This window comes from Haliotis cracherodii, unplaced genomic scaffold (assembly GCF_022045235.1).
Source record: "Haliotis cracherodii isolate W230 unplaced genomic scaffold, xgHalCrac1.p SCAF_5, whole genome shotgun sequence".
Classification (NCBI taxonomy): Eukaryota; Metazoa; Mollusca; class Gastropoda; order Lepetellida; family Haliotidae; genus Haliotis; species Haliotis cracherodii.
Window position 1 is genome coordinate 38,126,699 of NW_027266308.1, and position 16,094 is coordinate 38,142,792.

Here is a 16,094-nt window from a genome sequence, read left to right on the forward strand (position 1 = left end):
GTGCTCGTGGGTTTCACCGAAGTTGTAAACGTCTGAGACCTGCATCACTTCGGGCTTTCCTCCCACATTAAGCTGACTCGCCTTGATATCACTGGAATACTGTTAAAAGAGGCGTTCAACCAAACTCACTCACTCACTCACTCACTCACTCACTCACTCACTCACTATAAACGTACAGTTCACTACACCATTTCATTACTTTACAGGACCATCATATTGATTACCAAGGACCCTTACAATTAATTATTGGGGTTCCTGGATCCCTCCTTTTGTAAGTCAAGGTAAAACTCTAAATAAGCTTAATAGTTCTAAGTCAGGAACATGTGAGGAATTAAACCCAGGATCTTCAACATTATGAGCAAACACATGTACTACTAAGCTATTGCGTCCCCCTTGTAGAGCTACATGTACTTGTAGCATATCTACATAATTCGTGTCGCAGTACATCCTTGCCACACATGACCTTGAATAGATTCAGCTCATGAGATGTTGGAGTAGAACAGTTGTGCAAGAGTCCGAGATTCTGGTGAATAATGTCCACGTGTTCTCCCAAGCCACCTGATACCACTAAATGTGACCACCAGGAGAAAAGGGACCTAACGGGTGCTAGGATACAATTGTGCTGTGACGTCATAAAAAAAGATGTTTGACGTCAACTAACTTCCGGATAAAACGCCATGTGTCATATTTCTCTCTCGTTAGTTCGTAATGTAATAAAAACAAAATTATTTCAAAACATTTCTGCTTACGTGTCTACTTTCAACTAATCAGACATTATATCCCCTAAATTCAATCATTACATAAACAGTTTTACTTCTGAAAATTGGACTTTGTCCAATGAGTCAGAAAATGAATCTAAATGTTTGATGCCCTGAATCTTTGTAATAAATATGAATTGAAGCTTAGGAATTGTATTTTTGTGTTCCTAAGATACTGTAGCTTTAAATTGTAATGAAAAGCCAAATGGGATTTTTCACCCATAAGGTCCCTTATGTCCTGGTGGGTCCCATATAGTGTGTTCACTGCCTCCCCTGTAGTCATGATGTGACCACTCAAGCAGTGCATAGCCCTCATCAGCTGACTGGCTGTCTAGGCCCGTAAATACATGGTTCATTATGCTTATGTATCTCCGAGAGTCATAACCTAGTAGAGCAGTACTGTCATTTTGACAGATTGTAGGTCAGTCATGTATGAAGACGGCACAGGTATAAAAGTACTTCGGGCGTCTGATGTATGGATATGGAGGCCAACTCTCTTGGTGTGTTCGAAATGAGAAAATATTTTTCGCCTTGGGGAATTCTGGTGCATTTGACATAGTATTTTTGATGAATATCTGTAAACATAATTGTTTTTGTACTGAACTAGTGAAAAATAGGTGACATATTCAGCTTGCCCGGTCAAAATGTTTAAGTGGGCTTGATTGCTATGGGACCTGTGAAGATCCGGGCTAGAACAGGGCTTCAACAACCCATGCTTGCCGTTACAAGTGACTATGCTTGGCGTAAGAGGCGACTAACGGGATCAGGTGGTCAGGCTCGCTGACTTGGTTGATGCATGTCATCGATCCCAATTACGTGGATCTATGCTCGTGATGTCAATCACTGGGTTTTCTGGTCCAGACTTGATTATTTATAGACTGCCGTCATATTGCTGGAATATTGCTTAATGCAGGGTTAAACAAACAAACAAAAGCATGCGATGGTTGGAACAGTTGATGGATATGAGTAATGAGGTCATCTCAAAAACTGCTTGGCATGCATGTTCCTCACAAAAACACCAGTACTTGGTTCTTCATTTTTGATCCAATTTTGATTAAAAAATTTGGAAATAGTTTATTTCTGAAACCCCCCTGGGAAATTAGCTGAATAATCTAATCTAAAATGTTAACTTTTGCTGTTATCAATTTCTTATTTGTAAACAACTTCAAGGTTTGTTAATGATTGTCAGATATTAATATTTGGTAAATCTTTGCCCAGACACCCCTGGTTTTGTCAAGGTTGGTGTTGTCCAGGTTGGTGTGGCTGAAGTAAATGTAGTTGAGGTTGATGTGGTTGAGGTTGGTGACAGTGATGCTGTGTCACATCCTGGGGAACAATACCTAGATGATGGTGATGCTGTGTCACATCCTGGAGAACAAAGTCTAGATGACGAGGATGCTGTGTCACATCCTGGGGAACAATATCTAGATGATGGTGATGCTGTGTCACATCCTGGGGAACAATATCTAGATGATGGTGTTGCTGTGTCACATCCTGGGGAACAATACCTAGATGATGGTGATGCTGTGTCACATCCTTGGGAACAAAGTCTAGATGATGGTGATACTGTGTCACATCCTGGGGAACAAAGTCTAGATGATGGTGATGCTGTGTCACATCCTGGGGAACAATACCTAGATGACGGTGATGCTGTGTCACATCCTGGGGAACAATAGCTAGATGACGATGATGCTGTGTCACATCCTGGGAAACAAAGTCTAGATGGCAGTGTTGCTGTGTCACATCCTGGGAAACAATATCTAGATGACGGTGTTGCTGTGTCACATCCTGCGGAACAATATCTAGATGACAGTGATGCTGTATCAGATCGTGGAGACAGCGCCCCCAGAATCAGATGTTAGCAAGCTCACCAAGACAGGATAGTATTTCCCACAGAACTTCCACACTCAAGACCGGAGGCATTCCTCTGGACATATGATATGTGACTTGATACCCAGGCTAACCTGGCCAACATGAAGTAGTGGCAGTTTTGTTAGTACCGGACTCAGTCTTCCGTTTGACTTGCCCATGACATCAGCACCAACACAGACTTAACACAATTGTTCCCCAAAGTGTAGGTGATGAATTACAGGTGAAGCTAATTAAGTATGCAAGACCAGTCTTGCAGACACTGACGAAGGATATAATAAAGACATTGCGATCATGTTTTCAGGTATTTACATATTACTAAGTTACACATTTATGGAGACTTGAGACCTTGTTTTATCTCCCTTATTAACTCGCTTAGCCTGTGTGGATGTATGTCAAGGTTCCTTGTCAATCATCAGGTATAGTTTCATAGTTTCATGTAGTCGTATAAGGTGACCCTGGAATACCTCCTTACTAATGTCACTAGATTCAACATTGCTCAGGAGGTTTTTCAAAAGCAGTATTTTGTAACAGACATTTAACATCATGTTTAGCATCTTGATATGCACAGGCACAGTGTTCCTTGGGCAGTGATTATTATGTTATGTGTTTATGAATTTTGTTTTGTTCTTACAATGTTGGTGGTTGACAAACAAAAATTGTCTTCAAGTAAACATGTCTGAATTTCCTGAATTTCCTGAATTTATGCCCCTTGTCTGCTCTCCTGAGGCACATGAATACCGCCATTTGCATGTCTAAATGATTGCACAACTAGATATATTGAAGAGCTGTAACTCTTTATTGGTCTATACTGATTCAAGCTTCGCTTTATATTTAGATTTCACAGTGAAGTCACTTTTCAACACAAAATACCTCCGTGGTCTGGAAGTAGTGCGTCCACCCGGAGAGCGGAAGGTACCGACCCCGTCATACCAAAAGACGTTAAAAGATGGTACTTGTTGTTACCCTGTCAGGCGCTCCGCATTAAGGGTCTAAAACAAGGACTGGTCGGATCGATGTCAGTATACTATGTCTGCATGGGGTATTCATTTTAAACTGAGACATGGTATCTCAGTGGGCTAGCACTATAAAATCGGCATTAGTCCGAACACCTACAGGCAGCCACACACACACGTGCATGCACACCGCTATATAACTGTAATAATCTTGGACGAGACATTAAACCCCATTTCACCTCACTTCACCTTTTCAACACAAACTAATATGAGAGATTTTTCATGTTCATTTATTGTATATACTTTTGTCATACCATTAAAGCCTTCATTATTAAGAATATACCTAAAAAGTAATTTCCGTTTTACTTTAAATTTTGCTATTTTTTCATGTTGGTGAATATGTAACACCCTTCCCCCAATAAATATTAATCGACATTCCGAATTCTTATGGCTGACTAAGGGGCGGTCGGGTAGCTTAGTGGTTAAAGTGTTCGCTCATCACGCCGAAGACCCAGGTTCGATTCCCCACATGTGTACAATGTGTGAAGCCCATTTCTGGTGTTTCCCGCCGTGATATTGCTGGAATATTGCTAAAAGCGGCGAAAAACAATACTCACTCACTATGGCTGACTAAATACATTGTCAAACCTGGCTGGTCATGTCCCTTTGTGGTCGGTGCTCATGCCATCAATCACTGGTATGCCTGACTCAGACTCAATCTTTTATAGATCACTGCGATATTGCTTACAGCATGACACAGTCACTCAGTGATACGCAGAGCGGCTGATCTTGGCCTCATTTTCACTCTTGGATGCTGTAATACCTCTAATATTAATAATGACCCGTTATTCCAGAAGTTTACTCTATACTATACATGTTAGCAGGGCCTCGAGCTCTTTGAACAACATTTATCAGCTGAACGAAGTACTGAAATTTGAGGATGGCCATTTATGAGTTATTTGGAGCCAATTATGCTTCAAGTTGATGCAGATCTAAAGATGTTTTTTATGCAATTGTCTGTGTCATTGTTGGTGTGCTGGTGGCTGTTTTACATATATGTTTTGTAATGGAGATTGGTCGTAGGACCGTATCATATTTTGCTGCCCCTACCCCCCGTTTTATATGACATTTTATCATGCCCCAAACCCCCACCCCCCCCCCCCCCCCCCCCACACACACACACACACACACCCTTCCTTTATTAAATGACCAGTCCCTAAATAGTGTTAACATTTATAAAAAAGATTATGTCCAAAATACTGATTCATGAAGACAGGTCATACTACAAAGATAAATTGTATGAATACATTAGGTGTGTTGGGCTGTAAGATAAACAAAATGTATAGTTGTATTGCAAAATTGGATATATTGCTGAATTATATTAGCACAAATGACCCGTGAAGATTCCGGGGTAGAATAGGTCTTCAGCAACCCATGCGACTATGCTTGTCGTAAAAGGCGACTAACGGGATCGGGTGGTCAGGCTCGCTGACTTGGTTGATGCATGTCATCGATCCCAATTGCGCGGATCGATGCTCATGATGTCAATCATTGGATTGTCTGGTCTAGACTCGATTATTTACAGACCGCCGTCATATAGCTGGAATATTGCTGAGTGCGGCGTTAAACAACAAACAAACAAACAAATATTAGCACAAATATATGTTCTTAACATGGTTAGCACTGATTCATGTTCTGGAAATACACAGAACTGTGTAGGTGATGTCTTGCATTGAGTGAGTGAGTGAGGTGTTACTCTGCTTTTAGCAGTATTCCAGCAATATCACAGTAGGAATCACTAGATATGGGCTTCACACATTTTTTGCAGGTGTGAAATTGAACCCAGGCCTTAAGCGTGACAAGGGAAAACTTTAACCACTAGGCTACCTCTTACATATGAATGTGATATACAGACAATGTAAAAAATAAGATTATGTTTTTGTAACCTTGGTGAATATGTGTTTCAGCACCTTGTCGGTCAGTTATCTGCCCACCAGCTGAAGACAAGACATGTCCGCAGGACAGCTACGAACTGCCCAATCAGCTGACCGATGATGGATGCTGCTACATCAAGAAAAGGTAATGTCCGTCATGGCCGCCCAGCCTCACAGACCTCCATGGAGAACACACATGCTGGCCCTCCCTCACCCCTGCTCCCTGCTGTACACCAGTCACATGTTGGAAGAAAGTACAATCTAGTTTTTACCTATAGAGGTAATCTAGTTTTTACCTATAGAGGTAATCTAGTTTTTACCTATAGAGGTAATCTAGTTTTAACCTATACAGGTAATCTAGTTTTTACCTATAGAGGTAATCTAGTTTTAACCTATACAGGTAATCTAGTTTTTACCTATAGAGGTAATCTAGTTTTTACCTATAGAGGTAATCTAGTTTTTACCTATACAGATAATCTAGTTTTTACCTATACAGGTAATATAGTTTTTACCTATACAGGTAATCTAGGTTTTACCTATAGAGGTAATCTAGTTTTTACCTACACAGGTAATCTAGTTTTTACCTATAGAGGTAATCTAGTTTTTACCTACATAGTTCCCCATTTAACAATCAGCAGAATCTTGTTGGACTGGACCTATAGGAAGCTAGCACCACGACTACTGGACACAGTGTCCACGAAGTGGAAGGGGGATATAGGAATAGGTGCTGTCCGTCTGTCCTTCCGGAAAAAATCCATGAGAGATATTTTAACCAAACTTAGCACATAGATAGGTCTAGTGTTGAACTAGCATGTCATCGATCTCAAATGTGTGGGTCGATGCTCATGATATTAATCACTGGATTGTCTGGTCAAGACTCGATTATTTACAGACTGCCATCATACAGCTGGAATATTGCTGAATGCGGCGTTAAACAACCAACCAACCAACAACCAACTTGAGAACATTGGTTAAAAACATGTAACAATTGGTGGTACAATGCTTTGCAACTCTGCAGTTGACCGAAATCTGTGTGTTGAGATCCATGTTGTTTACGAACTGGATGTCTAGTGTGTTACGTGATTTTGATTAGACTATGCATAGACTTGTTATTCCAGCCCAAATGTTACGAGTACTCCTAAATTCCAGCCTAGTTCGACAAGGGTGGAAACTGTACTTTTATAGATAACACCCTTGCCACGGGAAGATGAGCCAGGCTCAGGTTGTGGTGTCTCCCCTGAAATCACTTCAGAAAAGGAACATTTTATATCAGTCAAACATATCTTGATGAAATATGATGACATGCAGGTATAGCATAATCACAATGAATATCTGTGAACCGCGTCCTGTACTGGAGTACTCTTCTCCCATGACATGTGACATGTTTATCATGTCTGTTTGCAAGGCCGTGCCCGACATTCCAAGTAGAGGGGGCATGATGACACCAGCATTCATCATTTAATGGACCGTAAGATGCTTGCCATAGCCAACACATTAGGTACAATACAACCATTTACTCTCCCCAAAAAACTTTCAGTTGTGGTTCTACTGTTGCTGTTAATGGGATATATAGGGTTCTCTTGTCACTAGTTTGTGAGCCTGTCAGACCGGGTCTGTCTGTATACCACTCCGTGTGGAGCCCTGTGGAGCCCTGTGGAGCCTCCTTCATGGAGCTTCTTGTCACAAGGCCATTGTTTGCTATATGTACCTTGCACATAGCAGATTAAAGATTCTGATGTGAATGTGGGTGATGAAGATGAAACAAAGGTTTCGGCTAAGTCATTACTTAACCCCACCATGAAGCATAAGGGGGATATAGGAATTGGTGCCGTCCATCTCTCCTTCCGTCCTTCCATCCATCTGTCCTTCCGTCCATCCATCAATCACGTTTCCGGAGCAGAACTCCCAAACCATGACAGATATCTTAACCAAACTTGGCACATCGATAGGTCTAGTAGTGAATTGGTGCATTTTGATAGTTTGGGACTTTTCAAAAAATTATTTTTTGAGTTTCCATCGCAATGATTTTGACTTACCGGTAGTCTGAAAATGGCAGTAGTGCTCGTTTCCTTAGCAGATCTTGAAACCATACAATATTTCTTGCCTTGCACACAACCAGTCACTTTTTTTTTTTTTTTGGGGGGGGGGGGGGGGGGGGGGGGGGTGTGTATGAGTGTTTCCTGCTTTTTTAGTTTGTTGTAAAAAAATATTTTTTGGGGATGAAAGTCCTATGTCTATGGAGTTTCTCTTTAAGGTAACTTTCATCATAATCAACACCCCTGTTTGGATACTTGGTACAATAGGTACCCACAGTACCTTTAGTCGTTGTTGCAGTGATCCATTCTTATAAATTTCAGCACTATTTAGCCAAGGGAATCTGTTTCAGCAGATAATTGAGACTGTTCTCTGGCACTGACATTGTATATTTACCTCTGACAAAATCTTGAATGTAGCCAATCAAGCAGGTAGAAACCAAGACGAGTCTACTCACCCCAGCTGGGTTTTGGCATCCGTTTCAGTAGGTCCTAGTGTCAATGTATGAACTGTGATTAACTGAGCTTACAAAAAGTAATTTTACAAGACTTGGACTTCAGACTTCAGTGGTCTGCAGGGAGGTGTTCTGGTGTGAGATGTGTGAGTGGAGAGGGAGGTGTACTGGTGTGAGTGGAGAGGGAGGTGTACTGGTGTGAGATGTGTGAGTGGAGAGGGAGGTGTACTGGTGTGAGATGTGTGAGTGGAGAGGGAGGTGTGGAGAGGGAGGTGTACTGGTGTGAGATGTGTGAGTGGAGAGGGAGGTGTACTGGTGTGAGATGTGTGAGTGAAGAGGGAGGTGTACTGGTGTGAGATGTGTGAGCTGCAGGGAGGTGTACTGGTGTGAGATGTGTGAGTGGAGAGGGAGGTGTACTGGTGTGAGATGTGTGAGTGGAGAGGGAGGTGTACTGGTGTGAGATGTGTGAGTGGAGAGGGAGGTTTACTGGTGTGAGATGTGTGAGTGGATAGGGAGGTGTACTGGTGTGAGATGTGTGAGCTGCAGGGAGGTGTACTGGGGTGAGATGTGTGTGTGGAGAGGGAGGTGTACTGGTGTGAGATGTGTGAGTGGAGAGGGAGGTGTACTGGTGTGAGATGTGTGAGTGGAGAGGGAGGTGTACTGGTGTGAGATGTGAAAGCTGCAGGAAGGTGTACTGGTGTGAGATGTGTGAGTGAAGAGGGAGGTTTACTGGTGTGAGATGTGTGAGTGAGAGGGAGGTTTACTGGTGTGAGATGTGTGAGTGAAGAGGGAGGTGTACTGGTGTGAGATGTGTGAGTGGAGAGGGAGGTGTACTGGTGTGAGTGAAGAGGAGGTGTACTGGTGTGATGTGTGAGTGGAGAGGGAGGTGTACTGGTGTGAGATGTGTGAGCTGCAGGGAGGTGTACTGGTGTGAGATGTGTGAGTGGAGAGGGAGGTGTACTGGTGTGAGATGTGTGAGTGGAGAGGGAGGTGTGTTTGTCTCACCTTTTCAATCTTCCCTTGCTTCTTGAGTTCTCAATTCTCCATTGTTTGTGGATGCAATCCTATACCTAATGTTACATCTCTCAGCATGTTGTTTATGTCTTGAATTATATTTTCTGTTGATATCAAGGTTATTTGTGTGACAGCAACTCAGCCTAATGCGCAACTTGATCTGCTTGTATTTGTTTTGGGATATCATTGAGACAAGGTCTGTTTCACTCCACACTTGGGTGAATTGGGTGGACTGAACACTTGGGTGTATTAGATGGACTCCACACTTGGGTGTATTAGATGGATTCCATGCTTGGGTGGACTCCAGACTTGGGTGTATTGGGTGGACTCCAGACTTGGGTGTATTTGGTGGCTCCACACTTGGGTGTATTGGGTGGACTCCACACTTGGGTGTATTGGGTGTACTCCACACATGGGTGTATTGGGTGTACTCCAGACTTGGGTGTATTGGGTGGACTCCAAGCTTGGGTGTATTGGGTGGACTCCAGACTTGGGTGTATTGGGTGGACTCCATACTTTTGTGTATTGGGTGGATTTCATGCTTGAGTGTATTGGTTGGATTCCACACTTGTGTGTATTGGGTGGACTCCACACCTGGGTGTTTTGGGTGGAATCCCCCCTTGGGTGTATAGGGTGGACTCCACACTTGGGTGTATTGGGTGGACTCCACACTTGGGTGGTTCCAGAGTCCATGAGGGTTTAGTGTAGGGTTGGACGAGTCCAAATTTACTACCCGGGTACCCAACCCCCTATTACCTGACCCTATTTGGGTACCGATTGTTGGTCTCAAGAGATGTCTGATTGGAAATTACTTGACCGCAGCCCTAGCAAAAACTATTTGGATATGTGTATCAAGCAGTCAGATCATATGTAGATTGGCTGAAGCTTTATCTTCACTCAAACATATACAAGTCTTAAGGAATGTGAGCATTGTCAGAAAGAAATGCAAACATTAGCGACTTGTTGTGTAACCACTGAGCTATGATAAGTTTTTGTCATTAAATAATATATCATGTGACTAACCAAGAGTCCTGGTAGTACTGTGTGTACCTGGGTCCTACTCAGCACCCACCCACCCCGAGTATACAAATTACCCGTTCTAGCCCTAGTTTGGTAGCTGTTGTAATCGAACAAATCCTTGTGGGTGGGTAGGAAAAAAGATTATTCTTGTTCTTCCAAAACCTTTTTGCCAAGGGTGCACTGCTAGTTAAGCTTGTTTTGTTGTTTAACTTACTGCACTCAGTGTTTGCACCTTGTATTGTGCTCAACACACGTTTATATTTGATAGGGGGGCACGGGTGGCCCAGTCGTCTAAGGCGCCGCGATTCGCTGTGCAGAGTTGCGTCCCTTGGGCACACCAGAAACCTATGATTGTGGGTTCGAATCCCGGTTCGCCCCGATTATGTTTCTAGGTTTGTCAGCACCATACCCGTGCTCGTGGGTTTCACCGAAGTGGTAAACGTCTGTGACCGGCATCACTTCGGGCTTTCCTCCCACATTAAGCTGACACGCCGTGATATAACTGGAATACTGTTAAAAGCGGCGTTAAACCCAACTCACTCACTATATTTGATAGGTTAAGGAAAATAGCATTTTTCAGGTTATATTTCCACTTTTCATTGTGTTAGGGTCAGCGAAATCTGTAAACAAATTAAAACAAGATCTCATCTAAATTTATCTAGCATTAAGTGAAGGACTTTTATTATATATATTTTTATATGATTTATGTATGCTAGAAGGGGTGACACTGAATGGGCAGGCTCTAAAGTCTTGAGTAATGTTCATCAGGATAATGCTGTATACAGCAGACCAGTACAGGAGAACTACTACACTGTTTGTTGTCCCCACACTACAAATCATTGTAGATGTCACAGGTCATAAATCTCCCTTGCTGACCTATCTCTTCCAACAAGTGGTGGACATGCCCTCACTGACCTTGCCTCCATTACCTGCACCCTTTACAGCTGCCCCCAATCTTCCTCCCGTTGTGGTGAGGTCATGTTAACTTGGACACTTGACTGGTGAGGTAATGTTCACTTGACTGTGGTGAGATAATGTCATCTTAAGCACTTGACCGTGGTAAGGTTATGTTTTCTTGGACACTTGACTGTGGTGAGGTTACATTATTTTGGACACTTGGCTGTTGTGAGGCCATGTTAACTAATGTGAGGTAATGTTAACTTGGACACTTGACTGTGGTGAGGTAATGTTAACTTGGACACTTGACTGTGGTGAGGTAATGTTAACTTGGACACTTGACTGTGGTGAGGTAATGTTAACTTGGACACTTGACTGTGGTGAGATAATGTTAACTTGGACATTTGACTGTGGTGAGGTAATGTTAACTTGGACACTTGACTGTGGTGAGGTAATGTTAACTTGGACACTTGACTGTGGTGAGGTAATGTTAACTTGGACGTCTCACTGTGGTGAGGTAATGTTAACTTGGACGTCTCACTGTGGTGAGGGTCCCTAGGCTTTATTCCGCAGCAAGTTGACATGACATGACATGACATGACATGACATGTATACAGAAATACTGTTCAAAGCAGTGTTAAATGAAACTCACTCACTCACTCATTCACTATAAGTACTGGTTTCTAATCACATTTGTGTATCTGAGACTTTGAATAACCAGCTCATGGATTCATCTTATAGATGACATTCTTACCATGTCTGCTTGTGACAGGCTTATCCTCTTTGGTCTAGTGGACAAGGGTACCGTCCTCAGATCAGAACATCTGTGGTTCAAATCCAACCAGTCACATAGACATTTCATTGCCGCTTCATAATATTTATTGCTAAGGTGGAACCCATAATCACAGGTGGGGCGGTCGGGTAGCCTAGTGGTTTAAGTGTTTGCTCGTCACGCCGAAGACCCGGGTTGATTCCCGACATGGGTACAATGTGTGAAGCCCATTTCTGGTGTCCCCCGTCGTGATATTGCCGGAATATTGCTAAAAACGGCGTAAAACCATACTCACTCACTCACCCATAATCACACGTATGGTGATGACAGACCAAGGATCATAATCCGGACAAGTCTGTTATCCTGGCACGGATAACTCTACACAGTGAACATAGTCTAAGACAAAGGAACCACCTTGCCCCTTGATGTTATTGTTCCCAGTTATCTCCCTTGATGCGCTAAGTACGGTTCAATGTTCATCAATCTCAGCCACTGTCACATCGTCTAGATGATGAGTTAATCCCTGATCGAGTCCTATCAAGTCCAGGTCCCAATATCCTTGTATGTCACATCACAAGGTAGTTGAAGGTGGGGATCTGACTGGCAGGTGCTTGCTGCTGTCCTCCATACTATTATCCCTACCTGGCCAGGTAAACCAGGCTTTGATCCTCGATGTTACCTGTCAGCCCTTCCTTGCCGGGATGACAGGACATTATGATGATGGACATGGCTCTATTTGTAACTTGTCCTACTTTGATCATCAACTCTTATATGATGGGAAGACATGAAACTGTTGCGATGAAGGAGCAAGAAGTAGACCTGGAACGTCAGTACAAACAAAAAACAAGTTGTTATCTAAAAAAGTTACGTGTCTTATTGTTCTTCCAACTTCTAGATCCATGAAGATTCAGGGTGGAATAGGTCTTCTGCAACCCATGCTTGCCGTAAAGGGGGACTATGCTTGTTTTAAGAGGCGACTAACGGGATTGGGTGGTCAGGGGCGCTGACTTGGTTGATGCATGTCATCGTATCCCAATTGTGTGGATCGATGCTCATGATATCAATCACTGGATTGTCTGGATTACAGACCGCCATCATACAACTAGAATATTGCTGAGTGCGGCATTAAAATAAGAAATAACAAAAATATGCCATCCAAGACTTCTATATGATGCCTTCTTCATCCATGTCTCAGGGGTGGTTGGGTATCCTTGTGGTTAAAGTGGTCGCTCGTCATGCCGAAGATCCGGGTTCGATTCCCGACGTGGGTACAATGTGTGAAGCCGATTTCTGGTGTCCCCTGCTGTGATATTGCTGGAATCTTGCTAAAAGTGGCGTAAAATCAAACTGACTCACTCATCCTGTCTCTATAATTATATCTTTTTAGTAGCATTTTAGAAGTTGAAATAACAAAAAGGAGAGATTATGAGATTCAACTTCTTTATTCTCTCCATGCAACATTTTGGTTCAGATGTCCTACTCAGTTCTTGCACGATATTGCTGAAATATTGCCAATGTGATTTTAAATCTTAACTCACTCACTCAGTTATTGATCACTTGTCTCATGAAGGTTGAACTACATAAATATAACTCTGTCTTCACTCCATAATTATTACGTTTATTTTGTTTTTGTTTTTTAACCATCAAAATACCTTTATTCCATCATAAATCATATTATTCACTTTGACATTTATTTTCTGAGAGCACACAACCTCCTCCCCCTCCTGCCACTCCCTCTTTCCCTTGTCCCCCTCCCCCTTCCCCTACCCCTCCTTCCTTCCCTATAATCATCAGGAACTTGGTGATGATATCCAGAGGCAGAATGAGGATTTTATAGAGGGGGATGCAAACCCAGGGCACAAACTGAACAAAACATGAACACTAGATATTCTTACATTGGTGTGTTGTTGCACCTGTGGAAGTAGTGGTTGCACCTGTGGAAGTAGTGGTTGCACCTGTGGAAGTAGTTGTTGCACCTGCTGATGTAGTTCCTGCTGTTCCAGATGCAAGTGCAAGGGGATGGAGTCCTGTCCATCGGTGCAGTGTCCAGAGGGCTCGCAGCTACAGATCATCTCCAAGGCGACAGACATGCCCGGCTCATGCTGTGATAAATTCCACTGTGTTAATGGTAAGTGAGCTCTTAGTATTGACTTACCACAACCAAGACATCTGGGCTAGATGCCCTTAGTATCTCCACGGTTCTGTTCCATGAAGAGGTCTTAGCACTGTGACTATCTTAAGCCTATAGGAGTTTGGAGTATAGGAGTTGCGGTTGTCTCAGCACTAAGATCTCTTTATGGAATGACGCCTGGATGTCTTGGATACAGAGAACTGTTTGAGTGCCATGGAATATAAGTGGTTCCCCCCAGCTACTGTAGCTCAGGGCCCCATTCCACAAGACAATCTTAGCACTATGACTATCTAAAGACTATGTTAGTGTATGGGAGTTACAATTGTCTTTGCTGCATCTTGGTGGAACGATGCCCAGATGTCTAGGAATTCTTTTGAACTGTTAAAGTGCCATTGTATAGAAGTAGGCACCTATAATGCTGTAGATCAGGAACTGTTCCACAAAGTGATCTTAGCGCATGATTGTCTTAAGGTTATATTGTTGGTAGTCTATCTTATGATCATCTTAGCGCTGTAGAACGGTGTCCAGGGCACGTCATGAAGATTTGTTCTTGGAAGAGGACAGAACCCCTTGTGTTGATATAGCTCCAAATCTTTGGTATCAAGTTAACTGTTCTGATTGTGAAAATGCCTGTTGAGTTGGTTTTGCTCTACCTCCATATACATTATGTGATCGACCCGTGAAGATTCGGGTTAGAATTGATCTTCAGCAACCCATGTTTTTTGTAACAGGCAACTATGCTAGTCGTAAGAGGCGACTAACAGGATCTGGTGGTCAGGCTCGCTGACTTGGTTGATGCATGTCATTGTGAATCGATGCTCATGAAATCAATCACTGGATTGAGTGGTCCAGACGGGATTATTTTCAGACCGTCATATAGCTGGAATATTGCTGAGTGTAGAATTGAACAACAAACAAACAAACATTATGTGATCCTACAGAGTAAATGCCAGTGAGTTTTCCTTTTGATATGATGAAGAGACAGATATACCAAGGATCTATTTCTTTGAGCTCTCGACAAACTATAAACTCCTCACAGTGATATCATGCACACCTGTTTCACTATCAGTACAGTCAGCTGTTTCAGTAGGGGGACATGGGTGGCCCAGTCGTCTAAGGCGCCATGATTCGCTGTGCAGTGTTGCAGCTAAAAGAATGGTCAACTCGCTGCATAATGATTAATGTATATTTCCCCCATGTCTATATACCAGATACTATTTAAAACAGATCGGGTATGATTGAACACACTGTATCTTGGGTATATTTTTGGATGTAAGACATATGTGAAATCAAAAATTATTCCTGAGGGATTCCTTGACGGAAATACTTGAAATCATATGCACACTCTGATTGGTTTGTCATAGTTTTCGTACATAACATTCATTGACAGGAGAACGAGTCTTCTTTCAGGTTATGGAAAGGGCAAGTGGGGATGAATGGACAAGATAGATGTAGGTTGTACTATTTTAGGGACAGGTAACTCCATTACCGGTACAAATGGTCACAGTCATTGTTGTATTACCATTGTAGTGGAAACAATTGATCACAAAGGAATCAATTCCAATTTTGGAGACGATTGACCTAGAGGATAATAGACACCTGTAAATACGTGGGGCTAATGTCGTTCGTATTGTTAAAAACTCCCCTGTAAACAGTTGATTATTTCAAAACAGCAGGTAACAGCAAGAAAAAACATACATGCAGCTTTTGATCTTATTAAACCAAGTAGAACACAGCTGTAAAAAATACTTGTGGTCTAATTAAAACAGAACACATCTGTAAACAGCTGTGAATGTCATAAAAGCTGATAAAACACATGTAAACAGCTTTTGATCTCATTTAAGCAGTTAAAACACAACTGTATTCAGCTGTTAATCTCAATAAATCAGGTAGGTAAAACACACCTGTAAACAGATGAGTTTTTCATAACAGCAGGTAAAAATGCACCTGTATACGGTTGATTATTTCATAACACCTGTTGAAGCCACAAATGTAAACAACTTATTTGATCATCACCGAAAGTAAAAACACATATATAACCAGCTGTTAATATCAGATAAGAAGCAGTAATACAAACAGACCTTTGACTTCCTGGTTTCATCATAACACCTTGTTTTATCACATCTTTCAATTACCTGAGGAAAGGAATCCGTCAAGTCAGACGTTAATTGGTTTGTTAAAAGCTGAATCAACTCCTGGCAGTGAATCCTAAACAGATGCAGGAGGTAGTGGGAACAATAGGCCAGCACTGGGGG

General features: G+C 42.4%; 1 protein-coding gene across 2 annotated transcripts in view; it reads left to right on the forward strand.

The window, feature by feature from the left end:
• LOC139443078 (cysteine-rich motor neuron 1 protein-like) overlaps positions 1-16,094 on the forward strand; it is a 93,831-nt gene that overhangs the window by 48,860 nt on the left and 28,877 nt on the right. For both annotated transcript variants that reach the window (XM_071224010.1, XM_071224011.1), the window contains exons 3-4: positions 5,551-5,662; positions 13,712-13,836. In XM_071224010.1, coding sequence (XP_071080111.1) covers positions 5,551-5,662; positions 13,712-13,836 — 237 coding nt within the window. The remainder of the gene's footprint in view (positions 1-5,550; positions 5,663-13,711; positions 13,837-16,094) is intronic.